This window comes from Cydia amplana, chromosome 2, assembly GCF_948474715.1.
Source record: "Cydia amplana chromosome 2, ilCydAmpl1.1, whole genome shotgun sequence".
Taxonomy (NCBI): Eukaryota; Metazoa; Arthropoda; class Insecta; order Lepidoptera; family Tortricidae; genus Cydia; species Cydia amplana.
In genome coordinates this window covers 24,830,923-24,845,258 of record NC_086070.1, presented here as the reverse complement: position 1 = coordinate 24,845,258, position 14,336 = coordinate 24,830,923, and the positions used below count along the sequence as shown (strand labels likewise).

Below are 14,336 nucleotides of genomic sequence, written 5' to 3'. Positions count from 1 at the left end.
AATATATCTACGATGAGTAGATGACCTACTTATATTAATTCTAAAAATAATCTTATATCAATTTCAATAATATTGAAATTAATTAATGTAATATTTCTTTAGGATTTCACCATGTCCGTCTGTCCGTCCGTCCGTCTGAGACTATGCTCCGTGTTCGTTAGTGCTAAAAAGCTGCAATTCGGCATGGACCTAAATAAATCATGACGAATAAAGTGGTATATAAAAATAAAAATAAATAAAATAAAATAAGTAGACCCACCGTACACAAAGTACAATCATGGAAATTATATTTCCATTTTTATCAAGTCATTAAAAAAATTAGGTCTAAGGTTTAGGTCACTGATTCGACTAGATAAGAAAGGAAGTCTGTAATTTACACTAAATAGGGGTTCAGTACATCCTTGTCTGACAGTTTGACATTAATTTGTCTTTATGGGAATAAACAAAAGTAATTTAAAGTCAGATGATCATTAAAATTTATTACTAAGGGGTTAAACACGAATCCATCCAGCGTAAGCCCTATAATAGAGTTCGACTATTGTGAATATGAAAAATATTTTAAATTGTAAATATAAATCCTGCGGAGCACATTACCTTAAGCAGGAGTTCACAATTTCGGGGAATTACCTTTCAACAATGGAAATGGAAATTCATTTTGCGAAAAAGAGATATTTTGTGGAATTAACGTTTCGATATTAAACTTTGGAAAAGCGTTAACATGGCCGTTTTAACTTTTAACGATTTCATATCAAAGTACAATTTCAGTGCAGCTTTTATTTCAGTTCGTATTTTAGTGTAAAGAGTACTTGTAAAGCTTTGACCCTCGACCATTAACGAAATTTTAAAGCCGTCTCGATTTCCAGTAATATTCATTATATTTTTTTGTTTAATTTTTCATTACAAACTTATAATATCATATATTTTAAAATAATTATAAACGATGTTGTAGGCATACAATTTTCCAGGTTTCTCTTATATATATAGCACCACTCCTTTAACTTATGAACCAGGGGTTCCAAAAATATGAAATAATTTGAGAAAATAAAACTTTGTAAATAGATAATTAATTTCACTATAATGTATTGAACAATGATGAGTACAGTTTTTTTGAAAAAAACTTCTCATCTTATTAAAAAGGTATAAGTTCCGTAAAGATACGGCTTTTTTCGTATGTTTGGTAGGTACAGCACTCTCCATTATGCGTGGTTCTTTTATTTTTATACTTTTCATTTTTAGGGTTCCGTACCCAAAGGGTAAAAACGGGACCCTATTACTAAGACTCCGCTGGCCGTCCGTCCGTCCGTCCGTCCGTCCGTCCGTCCGTCTGTCTCCAGGCTGTATCTCACAAACCGTGATAGCTAGACAGTTGAAATTTTCACAGATGATGTATTTCTGTTGCCGCTATAACAACAAATACTAAAAACAGAATAAAATAAAGATTTAAGTGGGGCTCCCATACAACAAACGTGATTTTTGACCAAAGTTAAGCAACGTCGGGCGGGGTCAGTACTTGGATGGGTGACCATTTTTTTGCTTGTTTTGCTCTATTTTTTGTTGATGGTGCGGAACCCTTCGTGCGCGAGTCCGACTCGCACTTGGCCGGTTTTATTCTTTAAATGCCTGCGGCAGGGCAGGCAGGGCTTGCAGTGACCCTTTTAAGTAGCCCATCATTAAAGTTGTTAAAAATACTTAAATTGTACTTATTCTGTTAAAATATCAACAAAACTCAATTTATTAAATATTTTCCACCGTTAAACTACCACGGGAAATAAATTCTCGAAAAATCATCCCATAAAACAGCTAACAAAGGAACAGTAGCGTACTCGTTGCGACTCGGGGAGGGCTTTAAAAATTCCCGCGATTCCCCGGGGCGATAAACATGGCCGACTGCGGGCACATTTTGTAGAGATGGCTGGTTTGGAATTAAAAAAAAAACTATTTTCAGTAGCTTTGGTTATTAGATAAGGTTCGATGAGGAAGAGAAATATTGGGACAGGAGAAACACTAATCGAATTTAAACTGTTGTGAGACATAAGTAATTAATTAGGTACTAACATTGAATAATTTTAAGGTTTAAAATCACTTGTTACCGAAACATATCGCGCGAGTGACAAGTGAGATTAAACCGTAAAATTATTCAACGAGAAACAGTAGGTACTTATATTTAGGAGTCACATAAACCCACCGATAAAGGCGTCCCATACAATCGAAACAACCACTAGAAGTGCCTGCCACCTACGAATACTTTTCCAAATCGAGACTTAAATAATACGAGTATCTTGACAGTTTGCTTTCAAAAGTGACTGAAACAGATTAATTAATCTTATACAAATACCTAGAGACAAATATTTTTGTTAAGCTGTCAAAGAATGGTAGATACTTATTTTTGAGGCAACATTTGAAGCTGACTGTACTAAAATGTGATACAACAATTAGGTAGAAGGTATAGACAATGAATAAAATATTTTGAACTCTGTTAAGACTTTTTTATTGTTTCTTTTTAACTAGCTTCAAAATTTAATAATTTTCCAAACAGATTAATTAAATTTTGACTATAAAATAAGTAATCCATCTTCTTTAATTAAAAATTCTAATGAAAATTTTATAAAATGTAATATTAAATATATGCTACTATTAAATAAGGCATATTTGAGCTTGCCCTAACGACCCTCAGGGTCTTAGCCAAAGTCCATCGGGTCTCTAATAAAAGCCTCATCTAGACGTAACTTTAATGAGCTTAAAGGTTCTGAGCATAATCAATAAACTTCATTTTAAAACCTATTATAAATTGCAATGTATATTGAAAAGTTCTCATTGATTATATTTTTATATATTTGATAAGCACCAATGAAATAACATGAAATGAAAAGGCTATGTATAAAATAATGGTTATATACTTCGCAAATAGTGTTGCTCCTTTGGTACAATTGGTACTGACTGTACCTAAAATTTATCACCAAAGCTCATCAAATCTTACCGATTTTCCAATGATACGTACAGGGGTGGACTTGGCTACACAATCCCAGGATACAGCGTGTACACTATATCCGGAAACACGAACTCAAAGGAATAATAAAATGGGATACTGCCAATACTCGTAATATTCCTCGAAATTTCTTTCAAAGAATCTGGTGGAAATCAAATGACATTCCCCAGATTAGTTCCTGAAAACTTATGTGTACGAGCTGCAATTCAAACAGAAGGAAATTTGGATTAAAAGTCGCAAGCATAAAGTTCTAGACAACGCTGCGGATGCCAGTAGGTAAATTAACTTTTTCGTGCACCTAATACTTGCGATGTTTACGTCACCCGAGTCACTTTTAAGTAGTCATTATGTATTACTAGTCATTAAACACAGTTGTAACTTATCCTTTGGCTCATTGAATCAATACATCACACGACAAAGACGCACACTAAATAAAATCCGAAAAGCAGCACACCCCACGTCCCCAGACAAACAAAAGAGAAATCACCGTTTTCCAAGTTCAAAAATCCCAACAGAAACAAAACACAATCGGAACAAATCACCCACCGCTTGCGGCTGCGCCCTGAATTATTCATAATTCACGTGCAATAATAGCAGGTGAATATTATTTTTCTTTTATACTGCGTCACTGAATAGAAGCCTGCGACCGAGCGATAATAACTCATCGATTGTTTACTACGAACCTAACAGGGTTGAATGGAACCGCTTTTTGTTCGTGTGTGGATGAGTTGCTGAGTCGTTTCGAATGGTTGAATGCTTTGAAAAAGGGCCACTCTGACTTCACGTGTAAAGAACTATAATGTCAATTGCCAATTGGGTCAAACACAAAACTGTTTTCACGTCTTTCCGGTAGACATACCGAAAAGTTAACGCTCACAAGCTGATAACTATTGTCCACAGGAGAGAAAACTTGTAGAACTTTACAGTTTTCTCTCCTATGGATAATAGTTAACAGTTTGTGAGCATGTAGGTAAATGAGTTTATAATACTTATCCAAATAAAAGGAGTACCTTTTCATGTGGACAATGGTTAAATAGGAAAATTGACCTTTATAGCCCTTAACTCTTGGGTACATCTATCGGAAAGACGTGAACACAGTTTCCTGTTTGACTCCATTGCAATAAGTTAGAGTCCATAGAGGATCAGACGGGCAAATTTCATGGCATCGTAAAATTAGGTAACATTAGTCCTGCAGCAATAGTCGAATTTATAGTATTCGCGGGCCCCCTCGGCGCCACCGGTGGCCCGCGCGAAAATTCTGAGGCGCAATATGGGCCTCAGGTAAAAAAGTTTGGAGACCCCTGGACTTCAATGCATTATTATCAGGGGTCGGACAAAAAGTGCGGATGACGTAAAAATGACGTAATCTTGCACACAGGATGATGTTTGAGTTTGTATTTAAACTTCCGTGTGACATGTAGTAACAAAGTAGTATTAATGAAGTAACAAAATAATCGTAAATAAATCCATGGAATTAATAATACAGGTGGTAGGGTGATGTAGTGAATAAAATAAATTTCACGAAACTTGCCACAATATTCGAGTAAAGATGACATTTTAGAGCGTTTTCTTATACATTAGTAAATATAAATTTTAGCTAAATATAATCGTGAAGATACAATAGCTAAACAATAACGAAGTCAAATTATTGTTCATCTGATTGACAATGTGTCAGTCAAAAACGTACTTACTCATTTCAAGTGGCGATATCGTTTAATAAAGAGGTTGATTAATGATAAGTGATAATTGTTTATGAAAATCAAAAATACTATTTGAAATCATCCTATAAGTGGTTTGACGTCATCCGCACTTTTTGTCCGACCCCTGATTATTATGTACAGTCACATACACTGCTGTATGATATGCTCAGGGCCGTTTTTTTTTTAAAGTTGTCCTCTACACTTTTTTTTCAAATTTGGGATTTTGTTATGTTATTTCTACTCAGAATAACGAGCTCTTTCTGTCCTAATAGGAGAAAAAGTGTCCCAAAATTTCCATACATTTTTCGAAGCGCGCGCGAGAACGCAACTCATGATAGACGGTCTGTAGTTACCTGCCTGAAGTGAATACGATAAGTAGTAAGTAGTAGAAATAATTAAAACAAAATTATACAATGACTTTTTTATTATTAACGTTTGCTTAACCTTCATAGTTTTAATTATTTTATTATTAACTAAATCACGTTTTATTTAATGCACAATAACATTTTATTAATAGGCAAACAATAAATCGGTATAGTAGAATAGTTTACAATTCAACTATATAGGAGTTACATCGATATTGGATGAGGTTATAAATAAGAATTTTGATTTTTTTTTTAATTATTTAGGTATACACAAAATATACGGCATAGTATGGAATATTTTTTTTTTTTTTTTTTTATAAATCATTGGGATTTTTTATTGGGCATGGAAAGAAAAAAGTTATTTAATAATGCGAAAACAACACTTTTTCAGCTTAAAAATATCATTTTAAGAAAAACTTTAACATCATAAAACAGATTTGCTAATATTTTACAAAACTATTTTACCAATATCTATTTACTGAATCACATCTAGGCATAACGTTTTAACAATTAATTAAACAATATTTTAGTACATTAACTAATTCCTGTATAATCAGTTAGTCATCATATTGCTAATATTAAACAATAACAGTAACAATAAACTACAATTCATTGCACAAACGTAAATCTAATGTAAATACTTGTTCATGAATGATGTGAACTATAAAATAATATTCCTAGTTCATTTATTTTGGTATTCAAGTTTATTCTACATATTATTGTTTCTTTTCAGATACGAAATCAATCACCGGAACAAAGGATATAGATTGAAAAAGGCAGAGGCATACGATTCATTCAATTTAAAAGAGAGAATCCTAAACGTTCCAATTTCTAACTTAAACTTTGTAATGGAAGTAAATTTGCCAATGTATGGTAAGTTCCATGTAACATAAGTGAAAAGATTTTTGACCTGCAAGAAGCTTACAAAAATAGCATTGAATTTGAAATATAACATTACAGTAATAATATGTAATTAACAATATAAACAGTTGTGAATGCAAACAAAAAATGTGAAGAGTATTGTTATTAATTTCAAAAATAATATATTCAAAATAATATAGTAACTTGTCTGACGGCATTATTCCTCTATGTGGCTTTTAAATTTAAATTAAACGTATTAAGGTTAGGGTATAAGTTTAGTATCTTAAGTATTTACACGACATAATTACCTTAATTTTGGACTATTACTTATAAATAAGGATTTAAACGTTATTTATATAAATAACGTTATATAATATAATAAACATGGCCTTTGATTTCACAAACAACAATGTATTATATACAATGTAAATTATTCTAAAATCAGTCTATGTTAACGGTATCTATAAATCGAATGAGAATGTTTTAAAATAACTTTAAATAGATAAAGTTATTGATGAAACTGCTTGTCATTTTCTGTAATAGCATAGAATTTTCAGAAATATTTCTGACTTAGAATATTGAAATTTCCTCAAACGTAGATAACAAGAGACTCGAGTGATGTGGACCAAACACTTCTATCGCTCACATTTGTCAGAGAGTACTACTGTTCTACACCGTCTGAGTGTTTGGACTATTTGTAGACACATACGGCATTATTGAACTAGAAGTTGGAGTTGAGGCGCCCCAGTGAACTAGTTCTCTGCAACTCATGTGTGCATCTAATGTATTGATTTAATTTGATTCCGAATGCTGAACGTGTGATTCTAAATGTTTCTGAACTTTGAAGAGTCGAAGGAATTAGGTACTTATAATGTTGAACTGATAACATTATTTCATTTGTGGTTAAAAAATAATGATCCACAGAAATATTTTGAATCTAACCATACGATTCATGTAACAAAGATGTTATAATAGGTATAATAAATAAACAATTGGTAAAAGTCAAACATAATTATTCAATAATTAAAACGAGTCACTCACGTTCATAAAACTCTACATGTTTCGATCTAAAGCGAGGAGCTTCATCTAGAGCCGTTTGCTCCGGCTTAACGACGTAAACTTATAAACGTGAGTGATCCGTTTGAATTTAATTTGTTAAAAATATTTTACAAATACCTTCACGACTTTTCATCATACCTACCCTTACAACATGACAAATTAGAACACATTTGATTTACAATAACTACGCAACTTTGGCCCTCAGTATTACGTAGTTAACAATAAAGGTCTGTGCATACCGGATGCGTGTCCGTAGACGTGCACGTGCACGTACGTGTAGTAATATACAGGTCCTTACGAGAGACGGCACACCGCTTGCGTGACGACGAGTCCATTGTAGTTAGGGTTTGCACGACGGATCTGAAATGTATGGGAAGATCCGCGGATCCGGATCCAGAATCATACATTTCAGATCCGGATTGCAAAACCTAATTGTAGCGCACGTGCGTGCCTACGTATACGCGGCCAGCGTGCTCTGTCCATAAATGACATTGCTTGTTCCGAATGAACTACTTTTACATTAGTTACATTATGCAATCACTAACTAAATCCGGGTTCAACTAAACCAGCTATCTTACTGAGGTCTCGACGTATTTTCCTAATAATATTTTAAGGAAGAATTGAAGAAGTAGTACCATTATTGTAGGTAGGCGTGTTTCTGCTGCTGCGCCTGTGGAAAAAAAATGGTTTGAAAATTTTATCAACTTCCTTATTTTTTTCTTTTGAACTCTATTGCCTTAATAATTAAGGTTAGTGTTATGTGGCCAGTAAAAATGTAGAAGTTAAATTGTAAGTAAGTATCAAAATTCAAATTAGAATAAATTTTTTCCATTATTGTAATAAGAAATCCGAGGAAATGTTTGAAGAGGTAATTATTCCAAGAACAAGTCACGGTTAGCGAAACATGTAAGTATTTATTTTAACACAACATTTATAACTTGAACAACCATACAGTTATATAATTTGTATAATATATTATTATACTTATAAAGCGCCATGCCAAGCGGACTCCAAGCTCCCATAAGCTGTGACAAAAAGCCGGGATAACGCAAGGAAAATGAAGATGATAATGTTCCAAAATAAAAGGTCTTTTTGCATAGCCCTACTGTCCCAAGTGGTCATAAGTATTGATATTATCGATACGATTGTCAGCGATAAATACTAACGCTTTTAACGTTTAGACGAGTTCAATATTATTATATTCAAATAACAACTTTTATCGTCTTAATAAAGATTAGCGAAGGGCCGAATGTAGGCTTAGATAAGGTCGTGTATTCCAACTGCATACCTGGTATAGGTGAGTGAAATAATTAAATCAACTAGCGTAATTTGGCACCTCAAAATTAAAAAAAAAACTGAGGCGTCCGACACCAGTTTTCTATTGCGAAGTGAAATGAAGTGTGGGAAGCTTCGGCTCCAACCCGGCCCGTTATAGAGTGAGTCATACCTAGGTTTGCACTACGGATCTGAAATGTATGGAAAGTTCCGGAATCCAGATCCAGATCCGGATAATTTCATACATTTCGGATCCGCATTGCAAGCCCTGGTTTCTCAAACTCAAACTTTTTGACTCACCCGCATTCAATAAGCGATTGAATTGAAACCGAAAAGTTGCCTCCAAGATTGCCAAAGTTGCCAGCAAGCTGTAAAACCTTGGCCTTACCTGTGAAACTTCGGCCTAAAGCCGAAGCGGGGTTCGCGCTCCGCTCCCGGAGCACTAGGGTTTGACTCGTCGACTTCCATATGTCGAATATGGAGGCCTCGCACCTGTAAAATATGAAATTGTTCAAGATTATCTAATAGACTACATCAGCGGTCGGCAACCTTTTAGCAGCCAAGGGCCACTTTGTAGTTAACGAAGTTGACGCGGGCCGCACTTTGTTATTTTTTATGACTTTGTCAGACATTGTCATTTGTCAATATTACATACAAAATAGCCAGGGAGGCTCGCGGGCCGCAAGTGACAGGTTCACGGGCCGCATGCGACCCGCGGGCCGCGGGTTGCCGACCGCTGGACTACATGAATGGAAACGCTGGGAAGATGACATCAAAAAAGTGGCCGGCCCAGGATGGATTAGACTTGCAAGAGATAGGGAGAAATGGCAATCTTTAGAGGAGGCCTTTGTCGAAAGACAGCTGTTGTTACAAAACCCAATCATCTGGAAGCAATACCTAACATTGTCATCGCTATAGAGCAGCAATAAAGGCTTATTTATTTATTTATTTAATAGACTACAGCCGTATCACTCAAATGATTTTACCTTTTATTTTAATTACTCTGAAAATATACTTTCGTTTTAAAATTTGCTCATCAGACCCCTCGGTTGCTTCACTAGCTATTTTAGACTAAATTTATACGGCTATGGTATGCAGGGTAACGATAATACAACTGAAAATTAGATATTTTCGTGACTTTTTCGATCAAGCCAGTTTTAACCTTTTGTTTAAAGTCTGCCCTTGAAAATACAGTCTAGATTCCGTGTGAATTTTACCATGGCGTTTGTCCTTGATTAGAACGTGTAAAAAATAATTTTATAAAACTACAATTTTGCGTCAGCCCCCCCCTTAAGTGTCTCCCATGTATACATGGTGGATCTATCTGACAGTACTACATATATACTTTGAAGTACCTTGTGTTGTAACAGAGACCTATTAAGTTAGGGCCATCCCGCACTAGTATCTCCTGAGCTTCGGCGTCTTGTCAACTCTAACGGCTCGGCCATGACATTACGCGACTGGCGACGGCGGCAGCTACAACCATAGGAACGAAAGGTCCGATCGCTGTATCTCACTCTAACTTATGGTTATCGCTGCCGCCGTCGCAAGTCGCTCAATGTCGTAGCCGAGCCGTATTGCTGCTGCCCGACGCAACTTTCCATAGCGCTGACTAGACGCTGCAGCTTAAAAGAGGTTAGAAGGTTCTTACCGAATCATTAGAGTAGGCACGGGCGAGAGCGCGGCTGCCTCTAACTCTAGAGTGGCTTGACTCGAAGCGTAGCCATTGCTGAAGTTGAGCACGTGGTTAGCTGTGAAGCCAGGCACCTGAGGACAAGGGCAACACATTAAGTTTTTGAGATAATGTAGTAGGTACCTATATAATAATATTCACGGTAACATACGAGGGGCGTTCAAAATATTCTCGGTATTGATATCTTACAACCTCTTCTAAAATTTCTTTCGTTACTGGCCGCTAAGGTTTATTCATTGACATTAAAAAAAAGTATAATTCGAACCGAGATGTTCTTTTGTTTTTCTGCAATTGCTGAACAAACATGAACATCATGTGGGAATTGACAATGTTAACTAAATTAGAACATCGATGCGTGATAAAATTCTTGACAAAACAGGGTAAAAATCAAAAAACCATAAAAGAGGAAATGGATTGTGTTTACCGTGAGTCTGCTCCTTCTTTATCTACCATTCAAAAGTGGTCAAGCGAGTTTAAACGTGGAAGGGAGAGTGTTGAAGACGACCCTAGACCTGGCCGGCCTGTAGTAGCTACTTCACAAGAAAATATTGATAAAGTGGAAAAACTTATATTGGAAGATGGTCGAGTGAAGGTAAAATCTATAGCACAAGTAACCAATCTCTCTATTGGTACCGTACATGATATTATCCATGACCATCTTAATATGTCAAAAGTAAGTGCAAGATAAGTTCCGCGAATGCTGACTCGGCTTCAAAAAGACATGCGTGTAGCTTGTTGTTCCGATTTTATTGACCTGTGCGGTGAAAATCCTGATGAGGTGCTGCAAAGAATAGTTACTGGAGATGAAACCTGGGTTCATCATTATGACCCAGAGAGTAAACAAGAGTCCATGCAGTGGCACATTAAGGGTTCAGCTCATCCCAAGAAGTTCAAGGTCATCCCTTCAGCTGGCAAGGTCATGGCCACGATATTTTGGGATTGTGAAGGAGTATTACTGATCGATTATAAAGAAAAAGGTGTAAATATCACAGGACAGTACTACGCTAACATTCTACGTCAATTAAAGGATGCAATCAAAGAAAAGAGGCGAGGAAAGTTAACCAAAGGTGTTATGCTTCTGCATGACAACGCCCCCGTCCATACTGCTCATATTGCCAAGGCAGCTATTGTTGAATGTGGGTTTGAAACTGTTACTCACCCACCGTATAGTCCGGACTTAGCCCCCAGCGACTTCTTTTTGTTCCCCAATCTTAAAAAGGATCTGCGTGGAAATAAATTTTCCGATGATAAAGCATTGAAGGCGGCAGTGGAGGAGCATTTTTACACCAAAGATAAAAAATATTTTTATGCAGGATTAAAAATAATAATTGATCGATCTTTTAAGTGTATGAACATGGGGGGGGAGTATATTGAAAAATAAAAATATCAAACTTTTCGTACTTGTTTGTTTTCATTCTCATACCGAGAATATTTTGAACACCCCTCGTATATTAGATGTTGATTTCCGGAAGGACAGTGAAACTGAGACTAATTTTAAGTTAGATTTTTCAGTCAAAACTAGTTTTTGCAAAGTGCCTTTGCGAAAACAAGTCATGACTTGTTTAAAATTAATTTAGGTTTTAAGTTGGTTTGACTAGGGAAAACACCACTAGTTTTGACTAATTGTTCAAAACTAATGTTAGTTGACAAGATAAAACGCAGTATTCTACCAGAGTCAAAAGAAACACAAGTATCAGGCCGCGTAGCCAACATGACAATTGCTAAAGCTCCGTAGCGATCGAAACGCAACTGTCACTGTCTCACTAATATGGAAGAGTGATAGAGAGGCACAAAGCGTTACGTTGTCGAAGCGATAGCGATTGTCACCTTGGCTAGGCCGGCAGGTTATATACTAAAAGAGAGTAAAGATTAAAAATGGCGTTGATAGTAACTATAATTCCATATTCATATGTTAAAAGGTACCTATAGATAACTAAGACTTATATTTTTGTATGACCTCTGTCTATCATTTTATAATAGTAGTTTATGCAACAGTGATATAATAAGGGTTCTTAAAATTCAAGGGTCGAAGTTACAAAACGAGACGTAGTCGAGTTTTGTAAAAAAAGACCCGAGAATTTTAAGAACCAATTATGAGCTGTTGCATACATTACTTTTTCTATGACAGCTGCAGCAAAATGCTGGAGTAGAAAAATGTATTTTATGTACCTAGTATTCTATGCACAAGTTTCACTTTACATAAGGCAAAAATATGATTTCTAAATTGTATGCAAATAAATAAGAAGCCAATTTACCTAGAATAAATTTAACTTTCAAAATTTCTTTCATGTTTCTAAAAAACTTTTAAATTCAAAGTTATTAAAATTTCATGAACTTTAATTTTTATAATGGCTTTTTTAGACCTTGAGCATCAAGCTTAGAATAAATTTAAACAGCATCGCTCGCAGATATTTCTGCTTATTAAAAATTAACTTTGTTCAAACATTGATCTCAATTAAGTACCGTTGTGCCCGAATGAGATGCGTAATGAGTGATGTCAGATTAGAATGAGTACCTAGCTCGACTCGCGACCAGACTCACCATAACGTATCACATACCTACTCGTAGGTATATCTCTTGAAAATAGTTTAACAACTGTTTTTAGAGAACATAGCGTTACAGCTATATTCAAGAATATCGTCTGCAGAAACAGCTAACAATCATTGTCATATATGGGCCCGATTCGGATTTTGTAATAGACATCTATTAGATATCTTTTAGACATCACCAAGATACGATAACGATATTTTTAGGATCTAACCTGTCAAATTTGACATTTCCGCGATTCTGGAGATCTCTTGAACGATTTCCACAAGATATGACTTAAAGATCCAATTCACATCTAATAAATATCTAACTCTATCTAACGTAAAAGTGACATTGGTTGCCCGAATTGAGCTGCAAAAGAGAACTAGTTGAAATCTAGACTATAACGTATCTAGAATGGATCTAGTACGACGTACGTGTCGTCTCTTGTGAATACCTTGAAGTTCGAATACGGCAGTATATCTAAAGACGGACCTTACGAGCACTAAGAATGTTGCTAGTTCAGCGGTGTCACTCACGAATTCGAGCCAATCGTGTAGTCTAACGCAACTAGTTGCGACCAATTCTGTGCGTGATGCGAACTCATCAACCAATCGCGTTGTGGCGTTAGACTGCACGATTGGCTCGAATTAAAGTGTTTGACACCACTGTACTGATCCCCTTCTGAGCCGTAAGACCCGTCTTTAGATATATGTTAATGCTAAAAATTCGAACATTATTCAAGGTCATATTTCTTATTGCGTCACGGGCTAGGCGGAAAGTGCAGTTTAAATATGACGCCCTTTTGTCATAAACTTTTGTCGTTTATACATGTTACCGTGGGGCTTAGTCATATTTGTGTAAAAAAAATGACCTATAATATTTATTTATTTACTTTACATACTGCCGTATTCGAATTTCAAGATATCCACAAGAGACGACACGTACTAGATCCATTCTAGATACGTTATAGTTTAGATTTCAACTAGTTCTCTTTTGCAGCGCAATTCGGGCAACCAATGTCACTTTTACGATAGATCGTGTTAGATATCTATTAGATGTGAATTAGATCTCTAAGAATCGCGGAAATGTCAAATTTGACAGGTTAGATCTTAAACATATCGTCATCGTATCTTGGCGATGTCTAAAAGATATCTAATAGATGTCTATTACAAAATCCGAATGGGCCCCTATGATTGTAGGTTAAATATATGAACAAAACTCACCATCTGCTCGTTGACGTACCACGTGACGTTGGCGGCGGGCAAAGATGGCGGCGACGAACAGTTGGCCTGGATGTGGTCGCCGCCAACGTACGACATGCGGTCCGACGACACGTTCGGACTTGTCAGTGGGGGTTCTGTTGAAGAATGTTGGAATTCAAATTGTTTATTAAAGTCAAGGTCAAAATAATAGTAAGTAAGTACATTATTACAAAGGTTGAAATATAGAGATTTATTGGCTGAGTCATGAGAGAAAAACGTGATACCTACTCGTATTATGTACCCAGGTCGTTATGTTTTACTGTTTTAGATACAGAAGTGACCTTTCTCTTGAAATGTGAATAACCCACTTAGATACGAGGGGCGTTCAAAATATTCTCGGTATTGATATCTTACAACCTCTTCTAAAATTTCTTTCGTTACTGGCCGCTAAGGTTTATTCATTGACATTAAAAAAAAGTATAATTCGAAGCGAGATGTTCTTTTGTTTTTCTGCAATTGCTGAACAAACATGAACATCATGTGGGAATTGACAATGTTAACTAAATTAGAACATCGATGCGTGATAAAATTCTTGACAAAACAGGGTAAAAATCAAAAAACCATAAAAGAGGAAATGGATTGTGTTTACCGTGAGTCTGCTCCTTC

The 14,336-nt window shown here is 35.7% G+C and overlaps 1 protein-coding gene and 1 long non-coding RNA gene across 3 annotated transcripts in view; both read right to left on the bottom strand.

Moving 5' to 3' along the window:
- The window catches only part of LOC134661258 (uncharacterized), a 275,459-nt gene that overhangs the window by 55,392 nt on the left and 205,731 nt on the right, over positions 1-14,336 (bottom strand). The window lies entirely within an intron of this gene.
- The window catches only part of LOC134661139 (uncharacterized), a 73,131-nt gene continuing 66,282 nt past the window's right edge, over positions 7,488-14,336 (bottom strand). The window contains exons 4-7 of the mRNA XM_063517091.1: positions 13,692-13,825; positions 9,898-10,013; positions 8,635-8,738; positions 7,488-7,641 (exon numbers count right to left, since the gene is read on the bottom strand). Of these exons, the coding sequence (XP_063373161.1) occupies positions 7,541-7,641; positions 8,635-8,738; positions 9,898-10,013; positions 13,692-13,825 (455 nt within the window). The 3' untranslated portion in view covers positions 7,488-7,540. The remainder of the gene's footprint in view (positions 7,642-8,634; positions 8,739-9,897; positions 10,014-13,691; positions 13,826-14,336) is intronic.